The sequence below is a fragment of the Pteropus medius genome, unplaced genomic scaffold (genome assembly GCF_902729225.1).
Source record: "Pteropus medius unplaced genomic scaffold, Ma_sr-lr_union100, whole genome shotgun sequence".
Lineage (NCBI taxonomy): Eukaryota > Metazoa > Chordata > Mammalia > Chiroptera > Pteropodidae > Pteropus > Pteropus medius.
Window position 1 is genome coordinate 277,505 of NW_024356336.1, and position 15,791 is coordinate 293,295.

At 52.8% G+C, this 15,791-nt stretch overlaps 1 protein-coding gene across 1 annotated transcript in view; it reads right to left on the reverse strand.

Moving 5' to 3' along the window:
• Nucleotides 1-8,472: 8,472 nt before the first annotated feature.
• The window catches only part of FAM222A (family with sequence similarity 222 member A), a 53,706-nt gene continuing 46,387 nt past the window's right edge, over nucleotides 8,473-15,791 (reverse strand). The window contains exon 3 of the mRNA XM_039861802.1: nucleotides 8,473-11,024. Within this exon, the coding sequence (XP_039717736.1) occupies nucleotides 9,748-11,024 (1,277 nt within the window). The 3' untranslated portion in view covers nucleotides 8,473-9,747. The remainder of the gene's footprint in view (nucleotides 11,025-15,791) is intronic.

Consider the following 15,791-nt stretch of genomic DNA (forward strand, 5'->3'; position numbering starts at 1 on the left):
GACGGTGGTGATGGGTGGGATGGTAGTGGGAACAGGCATGGGATGACAGCAGGGAGATGGGAGAGCCGAGAAATGCCTGTGGTAGGGGGATGGGGATGAGAACAAGGGCCGTTGTCATGGCCAAGGTGGTGATTCGGGGGCTGGACTGGAGGTGGTGATGATGGTGGTGGCCTGAGAGATGGGGATGATTAGGGTGGTAATGGGGAAGGTAGAAAAAATAAGGCAATGGGAGGAGAGTAATGCTGATGAGTGTAACAACGCTGGTCGGGAAATAATTTTGTTGCTGGGAGGTGTGGTGCTGGTTGGGAAGTAATAGTGATGGGAGTAATGTTGGTGGGGGAGAGTAATGCTCACCAGAGGGTAGTGAGGCTGGCCGTGGGGGTCATGATGTGCCAGTGGGGGCAGGAAAGCTGCTGGGTAGGGGCAGAGCGGAGGTGGAGATGACAGCTGTAGAGATGGGTGAACCATCGTCAGTGGGGTGATGGTAAGGCTGCGGGTGGCCGTTGTAAGGATGGTGGTAGTGGCTGGAGCAGTGAGAGTCCTTGGGGAGCCTGGGGTTGGGATGGGATCCCCTGCTTCCCTCTTTGGGGCCCATGTGCCATTGGGGCTGTGAATGTGAACTGGAGCCAAAGGCCGACCCACTCCCCTTCCAAGGGCAGCCATTTACCCCAGGGTCACACCCCATTGCTGGTCAAGCCACCCTGGGCAGCTCCAAGCCTCCTGTTATGAGGAGGGACCCATAGACACCCCATCCTGCTACTCCACCCCGGAGCTGAGGATTTGCAGCTACCTACAATTTCCCTTGGACCTCCTCAGTTCCCTTGGCCTGGATCAGGCTGGGGTCTTAGGTCCCTCTGAAGCGTCAGCTGAGAAGACCAGCTGCAGTGGGAAAAGCACAGGGTGTGAGGTCTACACCCTTTGGCCAAATCATGGCAATAGGTTACTCTACATCTCTGGGCCTCCATGTCCCCATCTGTCAGAAGGATGAGAATAATGACCCAAGGGGTATGAGTCAATTCATATCTCATATCAATTCATGTCCCATATCTTTTCATATCTCCCTTCCTTTGAGAAGGAAGGGAGGCTAGTTGTATTACTGCTGAGTGTGGCTGGGGGGACTCCGACCTTCCCAAGGACCTGTTCTCTCCATCTCCCTCTACGTTGCCTTCGAGGGGCCATAGGTTCTTCTTGTGGCCCGTGGATGGCTGAGCTTTTCCCAAGGCTACATGCTTCCTCATTCCAATCTAACACACAGACGCCTCATCTGGCATTCTCATGGTGTGTGTGCTGTGCACATGGGCTCACTCCAAGAGCCATTCTGATTGGACAGATTGGGGTCACATGTTATGTCTGAGCCAGTCCTGTGGTCAGGGGATAGGATGCCCTCCCTGTCTGAGCCAAGCCTTTGGGCAGCTGTGGGTAGGTCATAAACTCTGAGCCTCAGTTTCCTCATCTGTAAGATGGGCACGGTCTTTGTAAAGATCAAATAACTCCTTGAGCTTTTTAAAGAAGAGAGGATTGTGGTTGTAGTGTTCATATAGTTATGTGTTTGGGGCAGCAAGTAACAGAAAATTTACACTGTCTTAAAGAAAAAGAAACATGTCTCAGATAGTCCTAAATTAGGGAGAGCATTAAGGCTGGTTAGTCTCTGTGATTTATTAAACGTTCTGGCACTCATTTATCCTTTTAAAAAGCACTGTGCTAGGCGCTGACCACCCAGGTGTGCTGACTTTTTCCTCATACTGGCTTTCCTGAAGGATGCAAGATGGCGCTGCTGTTCCAGACCTTAGACCCGGATTCAGCCATGTCCAGAGGAAGAAGGACAGACACCTCCGTCTTATCTTTTTTAACGAGGGAGCAAACTTTTCCCTGAGTCTCCTGGCTGACCTCCCCTCTAGTGTTATTGGTCAGATTGTGTCACATGTTCCATACTTAAGCCAATCAGCAGGTAGAAGGCAGCAGCTGGCCTAAAGAAGTAGAGGGCAATATGGAGGAAGGTAGTTTCCCCAGCCAGGTCTGGATTCTGTGACAAAGGAGGATGGGAGCGTCGACAATACCCAGGCAACCAGTGGCATCTGCTGCAGACCTTTTCCCAGATGCCCACCCTCTACACCCTCTTTCCAGTGGGCAGTGGACAACTTGGTCACTGACAATGGCCGTGGCTCATTCTGGGGCTGCGAAGAGGTCACTTCTCTAAGAAGTGACCCACGAAATGGGTCTGCCCACGAAATCAAAGCACCCTCTCAATTTGAAGGGACTCCATAGCTTACTGAGGCGAATGCTTCACTCATTCATTAAAAACAAAACAAAACAAAACAAAAAAACGAAGTAATTGTAGGCTATGAATTTTCCTCCAAGTATGTTTTGGCTAAGCATGTAGTCACGTTTTAACTGTGATTTTCTAAATATTTGATGCTTTTGGTATTGATTCTTTATAATGCAAAAGCTATTTAGGGGCAATTTAAAACATTTTCGGGTCGTTGAGATTTTCTGTTCCAGTAAGACCTTAAAGGTGACTTTTCTCAATGTCCTTCACAGTGTGGGACACAGACTGGTGGCATACCATGACATTTTCAGGGGATACAGTGGACAATGAATCACTTAAAGACATATTCTCTTTTCAGTCCTCTGCCCCTCCTGATTATGACAAGGTCTCAGTTCGATGCTTCTGTGCTTTTAATGCCTTCCCAACAGTTGCTAACCTTTCTTTAATAGAGAAAAGCCTGAGGCTCAGCGCCTCGTAAAGGCAGAGTTAGCGCCAGAGATGGCGTTAGCTTCCCCCAGACCACAGGATGGAGAATGTGCAGGGGCAATTCCTGAGGGAAGTTGGAATGTTGATACATGTGAGAGACTGTGTCAGTGACCTCAATTTTCAACTGTTCCCTTTACTCCTGCCTTTGCAGTATAACTTTGTGGCATCCTTCCACTGTGGGGAAAAGCATAACTTCACATCCTTGGGCTTGATCATGTGACTTGTTTTAAGCAATGGGCTATTAGCAGACATGCCTAGTCCCACCCATCCTCCCCAAAGAAGGACGTGACATACATGGAGCAGAGCTATGCCATCCCAGGCAAGCCTAGCTGAGTCAGAGGTGCTCCATAGATGCATGAGAAAGAATTAGTTTTGTATGCCACTGAGTTTTTGTGAATGTTTAAAGTGCAGACAGGCAACAATTTTGTGCCAGTAATGGACACGGACACTAGAAGAAACAGTAAATAGAACCTGGGCAGGCCAAAAATGGAATGTCTACTGCAGTCCATGTTAGAAACAAAGAGACTGAGGCACGGAGAAGTAAAACTTCTTACCCAGGGCACCTGGCTAAGTGGGAGAGGTGGAATTTGAATCCAGGCATTCTGCCCTCAGCCTCCATCTGGAGAGAAAACACTGACCTCAGGGGTGAGAGGTGATTTGTTCAGGTCACTTGTGTGATGAAGACCCTGGCTGTCACCTGCCTTTTGGCTGAGCCCTTGAGACTGTCAGCTCCCATACAGAGCCCTCTCCTATTGAATGTGCCCCTAACTTTACTCCAACAAGGATTTCTTATTATATGCATGTATGTGTATTTCGTAATGATAAAGCACTTGTATGTCATATTTGACAGGAGGGCTTTTTTCATCCCAAGTTTAAAACACTACTGGGAAATAATTAGCGCTACTAGTGTCAAAAACAATGGGGACCCATCAGAAAAGACAGTCTCAGAAACTCTTGGATCTTAATTGAACAATTACCTCTTATGCCTCTGAATAGTTCATTATTACATGCCCTGTTATTATTAGCTGTTATTATTGTTTCAGATGAATGCTGGGGATTTTCTAAAAATCAAAAGCCATTTTCAACCATACTGTTCATCTCCCCTGAACGCATGCTTCTGACATTCCTGATGTGGTAGTCGGCAGTTAGTCTCTCCACCTCACTCACTCAGTGTATTCTGATCACTTCCGTTGTTTGGACGGGGCAGTTAAATATTTCAGGCCTCTGTTTGTACTGTTATTCATCTTCGACTCCCTAGTGAAAACATTTGCATGAGAATCAAGCACTCCCTACCTTTTATTTTTTAGGGGTCCGAAATCACTGGGGACAGAGTGTAGAGACCGAAGCAAAAGGAGGCAGTAGTGATGGAACCAGAAAACAGGAGAGAAGGATGGTGGAGACCCAAGCCTCTGAGATGGAGGGTGGGAGGCTGGGTCAGGAGAGCCAGGGCTGTGAGTCTTGTGTTCTCGGAGGAATTGCAAAAAGAGGGAAGCAAATAACACAGATAAGACACCTACCATGTGTTAGGCATTCATATCTCCAGAACCAAGTGTAGAGCTTATGGACTGGTGCTGATGCCTCCGCAGAAGTCATATCCCCTCTTCCTTATTCACGACAACGCATTTTCTTTAGAATTTCCCACTTTAGCTCAGGAAACCACTGTGACTCCATTTCTCTTACTAGATATTGGTAGAGGAAGAGCCACGTGAACCAGTTCTGACCCGCTGAAACAAGAGGGCAAGTCTAAAGGAAGGGGAAGACTGGGAAAAGAAGAGAAATATAGGAAGATACTGTCTTCTTTGTTGGGCACTGTCAGGTCTGGATGTGATGCCTGGAATGGCAGCAGCCATTTTGTGACCATGAAGGGGTTTGGTGGAACAGAAAATAAAAAGGACATGGATCCTCGACGATGCCATCGAGCAGCTGAATTAACCAACCCTACGGCCACTCTACCTTAGGGCTTCTTATGATTGTTTTAGGTCATAAATTTTATTTCTCATTTAAACCAGTGAGTCAGGGTTTCCTATAACTCTGTCCAACTCATGCAGATACAATAACAAATTTTCATGCCCACTTGAAGAAAGTGAGACCCAGTGAAGTAAACGCCCTTACCTAAGGACACACAGCCTCGATGTGGTGGAGCCAGGATTTTAACACTCTGTCTTAGAAGGAGAAACTTTCTGGAGGGTGGCAGGACTTTTTTTTTTTTTAACTGAGCATTTTTTGGCATTTCCAAAGCCAAACAGAAACAAGCTCTAATGGCTTCTAACAGGTGAGGACAGGAGAGGTTGAGTGGAGCTGAGACTCAAATCCAGGTTCCCAGACCCCAGCTCAGAGTTTTTTCAGCACCTCATGGTGCTCAGTGACATCAGAGAGTCCCCCTTGTGCTTAGCCTTCACCATTTGGGATCCCCCCGCTGTATCCCACAGATTTGTCTTTGGCCTGCTCAGGGTGGGGTTGCTGATCCTGGAGACTGGCCACCAGGGGCCACTGTAGTCACATCCAGGGGCTGCCTCAGAGGCCTGAGGGAAACTTGAATCCAGGGGACCTGGTCCAGAAGAGCCCCTAGCTGAGCTCCTCTTTAGGTGTGCCCTGAGGCTGTGAGACTCAGGAAATCCCCTCCCCATCCCTTCCCAAGGAGAGGAGGCAGCCCAGATCCATCTCTGGAGAGTCTAGGACCTAGTTGCTGTGTGTCCTCAAACAAGTTGCTTCCCCTCTCTGAACCTCACTTTTCTTCTCAAATGAGGGCTCCCTCTCTCTCCCTGGGGGTCTTCCCCCTCCTTTAGGCCTAGTTTGATGGCAGATGAAGACCAGTTAGGATGTGGTGACCCTAGAATTGAAGCCCAGTGATTCCAGGTCAGGGTTGGATTTCAGTCCTTTCTCTGCTACAAACTTATTATGAGTCTTCGTGTTGCAATTGGGGAAACTGAGTAAGTCTCTCTCCTCTCTGGCCCTCAGTTTCCCCATCTGAAACACAAGAAGTAGGACTCAGTATTTTCTGAAGTCTGGTTTGTCCCTTGCCATGTTAATAGAAACAAAAACTTAGATGATCAAAAATAAATTAGGGAAATGCTATGTTAAAGTTGAAAGGGTATCTCGCCTGCAGGACTTTTCAGAGCCTTTAAAATGCTAAGGTGATTTGTGCCACTCCAAGAGGGAGGGGGGATCTGAGTCTGTTTCTCAAACTTGTTTGACCTGGAACCCCACTTTCCAAGGTGAAAATCAGCTGTACCAGGTGGTGACAGAAATAACACACCTGTTTTGGGGCATCTTCTCCAGAATAGGCTCTGTGCTGCCTGGAGAATCTGACCACCCTTCTCCTATGTTCAACCCCCGTGGCACGTGCTTTGTAATGTTAGCCTCACTTTACAGTTCAGAAATAGGTATCTCAAGGTTGGCAGTCATTTGCCAGAGGCCACATGCTGCTGAGGGATAGCGTCAGACTAGAACTAATAGGTCCCACTGCCTTTGGGGAAACCTTCTCGCGGGGCTCATTTGCTGTCATCCTGATCACACATCACCTGGTACCACCCGAATCCTTCAGGTGCCACTACCCCGTTTGACAGCGAAGGGACCGAGGCTCAAGAGAGGCCACACGAGTCACTCAGCATCACACATAAAATCTATGGGGTACTACTGCCAGTTTTCCTTCTTCCTCCCCTCCTGACACTGTCTGGAGAGCTGGTGATGGTGGTAATTTAAACAGAGAATTTTTTGTCCACCGGGCTCACCCACTTCACCAGCCAGGTTCCACCTTCCAGCCGCCAGGGACAGCGCGGGGGCTGTTGGAGACGCCTAGGGTCTTTTAAAAGAGCCAGGAGGCGCAGGCGCAGGCGCAGCGCAGCGGAACCGAGGCGCACGCGAAACGTACGTGCGCGCAGTGTCCTGGCTGCAGCTGGGAGCTGAGCTTGAGTCGCTTTCCAGGCAAGTTAGGAGTCAAACGTGTCTCAGCTTCCCCTTCCCAGAAATGGGTTCTCTAAAGGCTGGATATGAGTCGAGAAAACACGGAGCCACCCTCGAAAGGTCAGTGTCCCTTTAGCGGTCCTACACACAAATACTTGCGGAAGCCCACATGCCCCCCTGGGGCAGCTCCGATGTCTCTGTAAGACGTGCGACCTTCTAACAGTTGCTGTGATGGTAGTGGTAATAATAAACTAATAGCCAAGGTTATGTGCCGGCCACACGTGGCTACCATACTGGACAGCTCAGTGCTAAGGGGTGTGAGCCCAAGACAGCTACATGGAAAGGTGGGTGATACCCTAGTGTCCCAGGAGAGACTTAGAGACAGAGGAAGGATTGCAGCTGGGGGTGGGGACCTGAGTGGGATGGCATTCTCCCCTCTGCTCCTTCTCCCAGCATGAAGTCCTGGCAGCCATGGATATGGGACCCAAGGCTGGACCAAGGTTCTGGAGTCAGGCCATATTTGGGGTTTGCAGGTGGTTTTATGTTCTGTGCATTGTGTGGCGGTTAAGAGCTCAAACTCTAAATCGGAAGGCCCGTGTCCTTTCTATCCCAGCTGCTTCTCTGTTCTCCGTGGCTTTGGGGAAATGATTGCTTTTCTCAGGCCCCACTAGCCTCATCTGTGACATGGGAAGGTACAAGTGAACAGGTGCAAGAACTAAATACAGCAGGTCCTCAAATAACTTCATTTCGTTCAGCGTTTCATTATAACATGGATGAGATGCCGTGGGAACTGTTTATGTTAATTAGCCTATGGCGAAATTGGTTTCCTCATACATCGTTTTGCATAAAGTTGCAGAACCTATCGATGATACTGAGGACTTGCTGTACTGTTCTGCGCGCCGAACCTGGTGACAATCTACCTGCAGTAACTGTGGGCTGTTGGCAATTGTAGCAGTGATAGTAACATTCTCGTCACCTGTGCTGCCCCTCCAACGTTGTAATCACAGGTGATTGTATAAAGGGCAGGGGTGCCAAGATGCTGGAGGGCCCTTTGGGATCTGCTAGCTCAGCTCCCAGGGAGAAGGAACACTGCCAGGGCACCCAGGGAGGCTGTGCCAGGACAGGGTTAGAACCCCAGACTGGCTGTGCCACATGCCCAAGCTTGTCCTGCACGCGCAGACCTGAGCAGCTGAGGAGGTTTTCAGTCTCATGTCTGTACCCCTCTGTATGCCCCAGAGTGAGCGAGCCTGGCGGTGGGCCCAGGACATGGGGACCCAGGTTACCCCGACACCATGTTGGTGGTCCCAGGGGTGGTCCCGGGGATGGAATGGCTCAGAGCCACTCACAGTAGCAATGGCAGGATTTGAACCCATGACTAGCTTACTCCAGAAGCTGGGCCTGCCGGGTTGGCCTGCCTCCAGGGGCCGCCCCGGGTGCTGTGATGCCCCGAGGTGGGCTTCAGCCACGTCTGAGGGTGGAGGCTGGGGGTGTGCATGGCGTGTCTGGAGGCAGCCTCACACCGCACTGTTCAGGGAAGCTGAGGGCCGGGCTTCAGTTCCATCTCAGCTGCTCTGCATACCTGACCAAGTGGCTGACATGTGAACAAGGCAAATGACAGTGTCCACCTCAGAAGATCTGGAAGACTAAATGGAACTCCGAATGCAAAGAGGCCCGGCACTGCAGGTGCCAGGAGGCACCAGGGGGCACCTGGCCTGCCTCCTTGGGGCTCTAAGCCGGTCAGCAGGGGAGGAGATAGCTGGTTTTACTCCTAAGGGGAGGAAGAAAGCACAAAACGAGCCACAAAACAATCCCACAGCTGAGACACCATCTGTGTTTTCCGTTTTTTTCTTTCTCTTCCTTTTTAAAACAATATAGTGCAGACCCGCACTTCTCACAGTAGAATATAATGGTCAATTTTAGTATAAAAAAAAAACATTCTCAGAGATTTGTAAATGCACTTAGTGCTTGAACAGGCCTTGGAGAGAGATACAGTACCGCTTCCGGAATGCCAGAGGGGCCAGGGCTGGGGGAGGTTGGGCTCTGGGGACTCAATGGGGGGACCCCTGCCTGCCTTCCCCGGCTTGATGGTACGGGCAGGCCTTGGAGGGTAGCCGGCAGGAAAGGAGTTGCATTGGCTCTCCCAATTAAAACCAGTAGGTTGCCCCCTCGCTGGTCCTAGGAGAACCCCCGAAGAGGGCAGGGTAGGGTCCCTCCGATGGGGTCTAAGATGGCAGGCCCGTTGTTAGCCCCTGTGGTACCTTTGTGCGAATAGGGAAATGGCACCCCTTCCTCGAGATTCAGAAAATTGCTGTAATAAATATACAAGTCTAGGATGCAAGTGGTGTCTCCTTGGACGAGGTGCCCTTGTGCGGTGCACAGCCTATACAGCTGTGCCCAGCAGCCCTGTAAGATTTACTGGAGAGAAAGGGGAAGCTGGGTAGTCCAGGGTTTGGAGAATGGGGATGGGGGTGCGATTTTTCTATGTTGGGAAGGAACGTGGGAAGGGGAGGGAGAGGAGAAAGGAGCAGCGAGACCGGTAGTCCCTGGAACCTCTATTAGAGTGAGGTTCTGGTCCTCCCTGGATCGGCCAGTGGAGGACGCTGTGAGCCCAGGGACTTCCTATAGGCTCCTTCTCTTCCTTTTCCAGGTGACTGGGGAGCTTGTGGTGGGGAGGAGCTATCGGACCCCTGAGGGCTGCTTTGATCCCACTCTGACTCCAGACCATCACAGTTCCTCCTGCATCCCAACCCAGCCTGAGCTCCTCTCCTGGGAGGGCCAGAAGGAACCACTCCTATTTTTAGTGGTTTCTCTCTCCCTGCCTCTGCCAGTGTGGATGGAGGAAGGCAAGGACATCAGCAGCTGCCCTGGAGCCCTCCCCATCTCCTGGGGCAGTTGATGGGGGAGGGGCCTTTGTGAGCACGGTCACCCTGCCAAATTCCAACAGGCATGGCAGCAGCCAGCCTGGCTTCCCTGTGGGTATCAATGGGCACAGGGTGGGGCTAGGTGCCCCTGCACGCTGCCCACTCTGCTCTGTGGCCTGCCTTCCCCCATCGGTGCCCTGTCCATCTGTCTCTGTGTCCACCAGGTGGGCCTTATCTGTAGACAGGCAGGCGGATGTGGGCGTGCTGGTGGTCAAGCAGCCGGGGCACTGCCACTGTCTCATAGCCCTTGCCCAGCATCTGCTCTTTGATGCAGGGCGGCCGGATATCATTGATGAGATACTCCAGCGACTGCAGGCTGCTGCTGAGCACAGCCGTGTTGCACACGCTCTTGCTGGGCAGGCCTGAGAGGGCCTCCGCGGGGGGCCCTGCCAGCTCCCTGGCTACCCCGGGCCCCAGCTCGGTGACTGCCACTGCTGCTGGGTTGTAGCAATCACTGGTGGGGGTCACCAACACGCTGTTCCAGGGGGCGGTGAAGTACTGACCCGCGGGGAAGCTGGTGGGCAGCCCCACGCCACAGTTGAGGGGCGACCCACTGGCCCGCTCATACGCCCGCCCCCCGCAAGCCTCGGGGGACTTGCTGGCTACTGTGCCGCCGCTGTAGGCTCTCAGTGGCTGGGGTGGTGGTGGGGGTGGCTTCTGTGGCCACAGCAGGTAATCCAGGCCGCTGTCCACATACCCTGCAGGCTTGGTGGCCCCAGACAATGTCAAGGCCGCTGTGCTTCCCTGGCCCAGCTCGGTGCCTTTTCGGCAATCGGGCAGGCCCGCAGCGGCCGAGTAGGCCATGCTGGGGAAGCTGGGCACTGGGCCATGCTTGGCCGGGCTGGGGTGGGACACAGCCACGCCTTGGCAGGCAGTAGGTGCGGCGCCTGGGGCCTGGCACTGCTGGTTGAGCTGGTAGAGGATGCTGTGGATGGAGGGCAGGTTGGAAGGCGGCAGGGCCAGGCCGCGGCCAGGCAGGGGGATGACAGAGGAGGCGGTGGCAGCGGCCGTGGGGAGGCCAGGCGGTGGGGCAGGCGCCTCAGGTGGCTTGGGGTAGGCCAAGGGCCCCAGGGTGCTGGGTGCTGGGTAGGGCGCAATGCCCACCTGCACGGCAGCTGGCGACAGCTTGGTCCGCTTGCCTTCGGCGCTCTTAAGCACGCTTTTGGCGGGCCCAGCGGGTGCGACCACACTGGAGGAGGAGACGGCGGCCTTGACGATGGCCAACAGGCCCTGGTAGCCAGCAGCATGCTGCGGGTAGGGGCTGTAGCGCTGGCCGCTGGTATCATAGCCATTGACAGTGCGGCTGAGGTGCTTGTGCTGGGGCACGCGAATGGTGGTAGGGAAGATCTTGATGGAGAGTGGGCTGTTGGCTACCTTCTCAGCATAGGCATCCAGCTCGGCTGGGCTTGGGTAGCGGGAGGAATGCATGGAGCTGGCCGCCGTCTCGCCTGTGGGGACAAGTGAGGAGAGGAAAGCACAGGTGAGCACCAACCTGGTGACATGGGGAGTCCCGGAGCCACACCTTCTGCTGCTTCCCAGAAACAGTCCTGGAGCTAGCTGTGGGGCTGCCCTTCCCTTGCTCATTTCTCCATTTATTCACTTGCTCCTTCATTCACTCCTCAATTTTTAAGATTTGGATCAAAGTGTAAAGTATGTAAAGGAAACGGCACACGTATTAGCTTGCTGAACTTCCACAAACAGGACACACTCATATACCACCACCTGGGTTATGGGATAGGACACTGCCAGTCCCCTGATGGCCACTGTGCCACCTCCCAGTCCCTAATCACACCTATGTTAGCAGCTCTCCTGACTTCTAACTGCATGAACTAGTTGCAGTGAGATGGACTTGTGCGATGCACACACATTCGCCTCTATCACTGAAGGCTGTGTTTGAGGGCCATGCAGGTGGCTGTGGTTCGTTTTTCTCATTGCTGTGTGCTGTTCACGTGTGACTACATCGCAAGGTACTCATCCTTCCTCCTGTTGATGTTATGGCGTTTGGGTTGGTTCCAGTTTGGGGCTGATAAACGGTGTCCCTGCCCCCAGTGACTGCATTCAGTGGCTTGTTAGGAACATGCCCAGGAACAGAATTGCTGGGACATAAGAGGCAAATGCTCAGCTTTAGGAGAAAATGCATCAACAGTTTGCCAAAGACACTGCCAGGCTACATACCCAGAGGCAGAGCACAGGAGTACCTGGGGCTCCACACCCTGCAAGTGTCTGTCTTGCTGTCACGTGGTAGATGTTCATTCCTTCTACCCCTTCACTTTTCCTCTTGGTGCCTCGTCTGCAAAATGGGATGGTTCACAGCACATTGCTCCGTGAGCAGAGCCCAGCATGGCCGGGCATGGGGAGAGCTGGTGTGAGTGGGAGCTGCTGCTGTCAGCTTTCATCTGGTGCTCACCTTCTCTTGTTCAGAAGGAAGGGCTTTGCCTCCCCCAACCGCCTGTCCCTCCCTGAGTCTGCCTGTCATCTGCAAGGCCAGCGTGGTGGCTATTGCCTTTTTTGTGAGCTGTCAGCACGGGGCCAAAGAATGTACTTTGTGTGACAGGCTGACTGTCCCCACTGTCAGTGGGCACACCTGGCCCTTACCACAGGGGAAATAGGTCACTGGTGGGCAGACCCCTTTCTCCCATCCTAAGCTCCTCCCTAGTCCTGAGATATTCCTCAGTGCGACCCAGGACCCTCCATGGGGTGGGGTCTGCATGAGGCATCTAGAAAGACTGCCTGAGCTTTGGAGCTGTCTGACCTGGTTGTGGGGCTGCATGGCCCTGTGCAAATTGCTTGCCCGGCTAAGCCTTAGTTTCCCCACCTGTGGAATGGGGATAATGATCACGCAGGTCTGCAGAGGGGTGAGGCGCACAGTTGCTTGGTGATCGTGACCTCTCTAGGCCCTTAGGCAAGAAGGACCCTACAAGGTCTCCCAGGTACACTGCCTTCCTCCCTGCCCTGTGGGCATCCAGTGTCCTCAGGGAGACTTGGGACGGGGGCTTCACTACTCTGAGCCTGTTTCATCATCTGCAAATTAGGAGTGATGCTACTGCTAACACTACCTCCCACTGTGGCTGTTAAGGTTTAACAAGTTATGTGTGGTGGAGCACGTTAGCAGAAGTGGGTGCTCTCCAAGTGTGAGTTCCTACCCTCCCCAGCCACCTGGGACGAGGGCCTTCCTGAGAGGAAGGGGCATGGGCTTGGGCACAGATGGGCATAACAGTGGGGCTGGGGCAGAGTGCAGACACCATGTCCTATCCTTCCAGAGCCTCATCCATGACCCCTCATGGGCTCAAAGCCAATTTGATCAAAATATGTGCCATGATGGGGAGGGCAGACAGCAAAGGGACTCAGGGGAGCCACACTCAGCCAGGGAGGGCTTCAGAAATGGCTTTTTGGAAGAAAGAGCAACCCAGTTGAGGCAGCGGTGAAAGGAGTAAGGACGGAGGAGGGAAACATATTTCAGGCCGAAGACACAGCATTGGCAAAGGTCCAGAGGCAGGGAAGCACGTCCAGGTAGGAACTGTAAGTAATTCAGAGAACAGAAACCCAGAGCAGGGTGCGGAGAAGACCGAGAGAGGCAGCTCGGCAGATGTGCACGGGGCCAGAGCGGAAGGGGGTCGGGTGCCCTTCCCTGCAGGGCAGCGGTTCTCAGTGGGCCACCCCGTCCCCCAGGGCACACTGGCGATGTTTGGTTGTTGCAACTAGGGGAGGGTGTGCTACTAGTACCTAGTGGGCAGAGGCCAGGGATGCTACTAAACATCCTACGATGCATAGCACAGCCCCCGCCACCAAGAACTGTCCGGCCAGACTGTCAAGAGTGCTGTAGGCGAGAAGCCCCAAGACATTGGCAGCGAGGGAAGGTGGTAAGCAGGGGAGCGCAGGGCAGGCATTTGTGTAAGAAGGGTCTTTCCGATCCGCCCTGCAGTGCAAGGATGTGGTCTGACCTGGGCAGGGCAGCAGGGCGGGGAGAGGTGGGCAGCACCAAGCACCCTGAGGAGGCTGGAGCAGCGCCCCTCCGGCCCTCTGGCCTAACCTGGGCCGGGCAGGTAGAGCGGCCACAGGCCCTCATCCTGACCCTGCCTGGGGCAGCCCCCATCTAAGTGGCCTAAAATAAACTTAGTGTGGAGAATGGAAATGTCACTTTGGCCATCGGGGGAAATCTTTCTCCGAGATTGGATTTAAACTACATTATACAAGCAATTTCATGGGCACTTAGCACCGCTCAGAGAGTCCCACAAAAAAGGGACCAGCTCTTCATTTACTAGCCATAAATCAGCAGCTGCTATAATGAGCACAAAAATGTCACTTTTATGCAATTTTACAGATGAACAAAACTGGTGAAATTAACTGTGGTAACCTACTATAGTCAGCAAAAGTGGCTGCCGGGGAAAAAAAAATTATATCTGTATGTATTTTTGTTCCTCTTAAACTCTCTTCCCAAGCAAGTTTCTGCCATTGTGGTGTGAAAACTCATTTGTCCTCACCATTATACTTTCATTTGGAGTTTATCTTGAGTATCCAATGAGCCACCAACTGTGAAAATGATTAAATCTACAAAATCTATCTAATGGATGGAATAAATTAGGTGTTTAAAACCTTAAGAAGGGAAAGAAAAAAAAAAGCAATGCCTGTTACTAGTTCCCATTCATGGAAAGAAGGCACCTCTCTGGCCCCTGCCTGGTCAACAGGGCTCAGCAAGAGTGGGTTGGTCCCTCTGGCTTTTGTGGGAGCTGATAGTGGTGCCACTGTAACACAGAGGCTGTCCTTGGGTGAGCACTTAGTATGTCCTACGCTCCGTGCCTATAGCTTTTCTTGGCCCCTCTTGTTTGGAGCACCTGAGAGGTGGGAGGTGGTTCCCATTTCACAGACGAGGAAGCAGACAAGTTGTGGCATTTGGCAAGCAGCCTCCAAGATCTGCCACGCCCCACTCCCAATGATTCTCACATCCAGGTATTCACGTTCTTGTGTAGTCTCCTCCCACTCCAAATGGGGCCGACCTGTACGACCTGTGACATGCTATGGAAGCGAAGGAGTGTGACTTCCAGGGCTAGGTCATGAAAGGCACTTCGGCGTCCTCCTCGCTCATTCTCTCTTGGCTGGCTTGCTCTGGGGGAAGCAGCTGTCATGTGAAGACATTGGAACAGCCCGGGGGAAGGTCCCCATGGGGACAAACAGGCCTCCTGCCAGTAGCCACGTGAGCCTTCTTGGAAGTGGGTCCTCCAGCCCCAGTTAAACCTTCAGGTGACTGCAGCCCCAACTAACATCTGACTGCAGCTCCGTGAGAGACTGGGTAGAACTGTCCATATGAGCCAGTCCTGATTTCCTGATCCACAGAAACCATGAGAGGTACTATGTCATTATTGATGTTTTGAGTCACTAAGTTTTGGAGCAACTTGTTATTCAGCAATATAACTATAGGCCCCCATTTTACAGATGAGGAAATGGAAGCTCAGAGCTTCCTGAGGCCACACAAACAGTAAGGGGCAGAGGTGAGAACAGGACCTAGTCTGCTTTCCCAGTCATCTTCACCCCTCCCTCTGCACCTCAAGGCAGGCCCCAGCGGAAGCTAAGAGACTCATGAGGCATCCCCTCTTCCATAGAATGAGGAAGAGGGGGGACATAAAGTCAGCATGGAGGCTCAGAGAGGCAGGGAGTGTCCCATCAGAGGCCATGTGGCAGGCAGCTCTTACTCCTGCCCTAGGCTTCTGCCTTGCTTCTAGAGACTGCCAGCTGGTAGCCCTGAGCCGGTCTCACCGGGCTGTGTGCTTGCTTGGGCCTCCTCAGTGCTCTTTGGTGTTTTGGATGTAAGAGCCTTTGGGTGGACTTTCAGGTCACCAGAGTCCCTGTCTCAAACCTGGCCTGGCTGTGGTGCTGCTGTGGCCCCTGCTTTATGCCTTGTTCCTAAAGAGTTTTCTCTGGAGCCACCCTGGATGCCTCAAACGCAGCCTTTTCCACCAGAATACCATGGCCATGGCTTGGGGTCCCTGGCAACTCGGGCATGCCTGGGCCCCCAACCCCAGCTTGGTGGAAGGTTCCAGACCCTCCCTCGGAGGTGGGCCCAGCCCCCAGTGTTCAGTGCCATTGGGCCACCTTGGTTTGGTAAATGTAATGACACAGAAAAAGGCCTCACACGAACCAGCTGAGCCTACTGTCTGGGGCAGGCTTCCAAGCAGTGGCAAGGATGGAGGGCAGCATTCACAGGGTTGATGTGTGGGAAG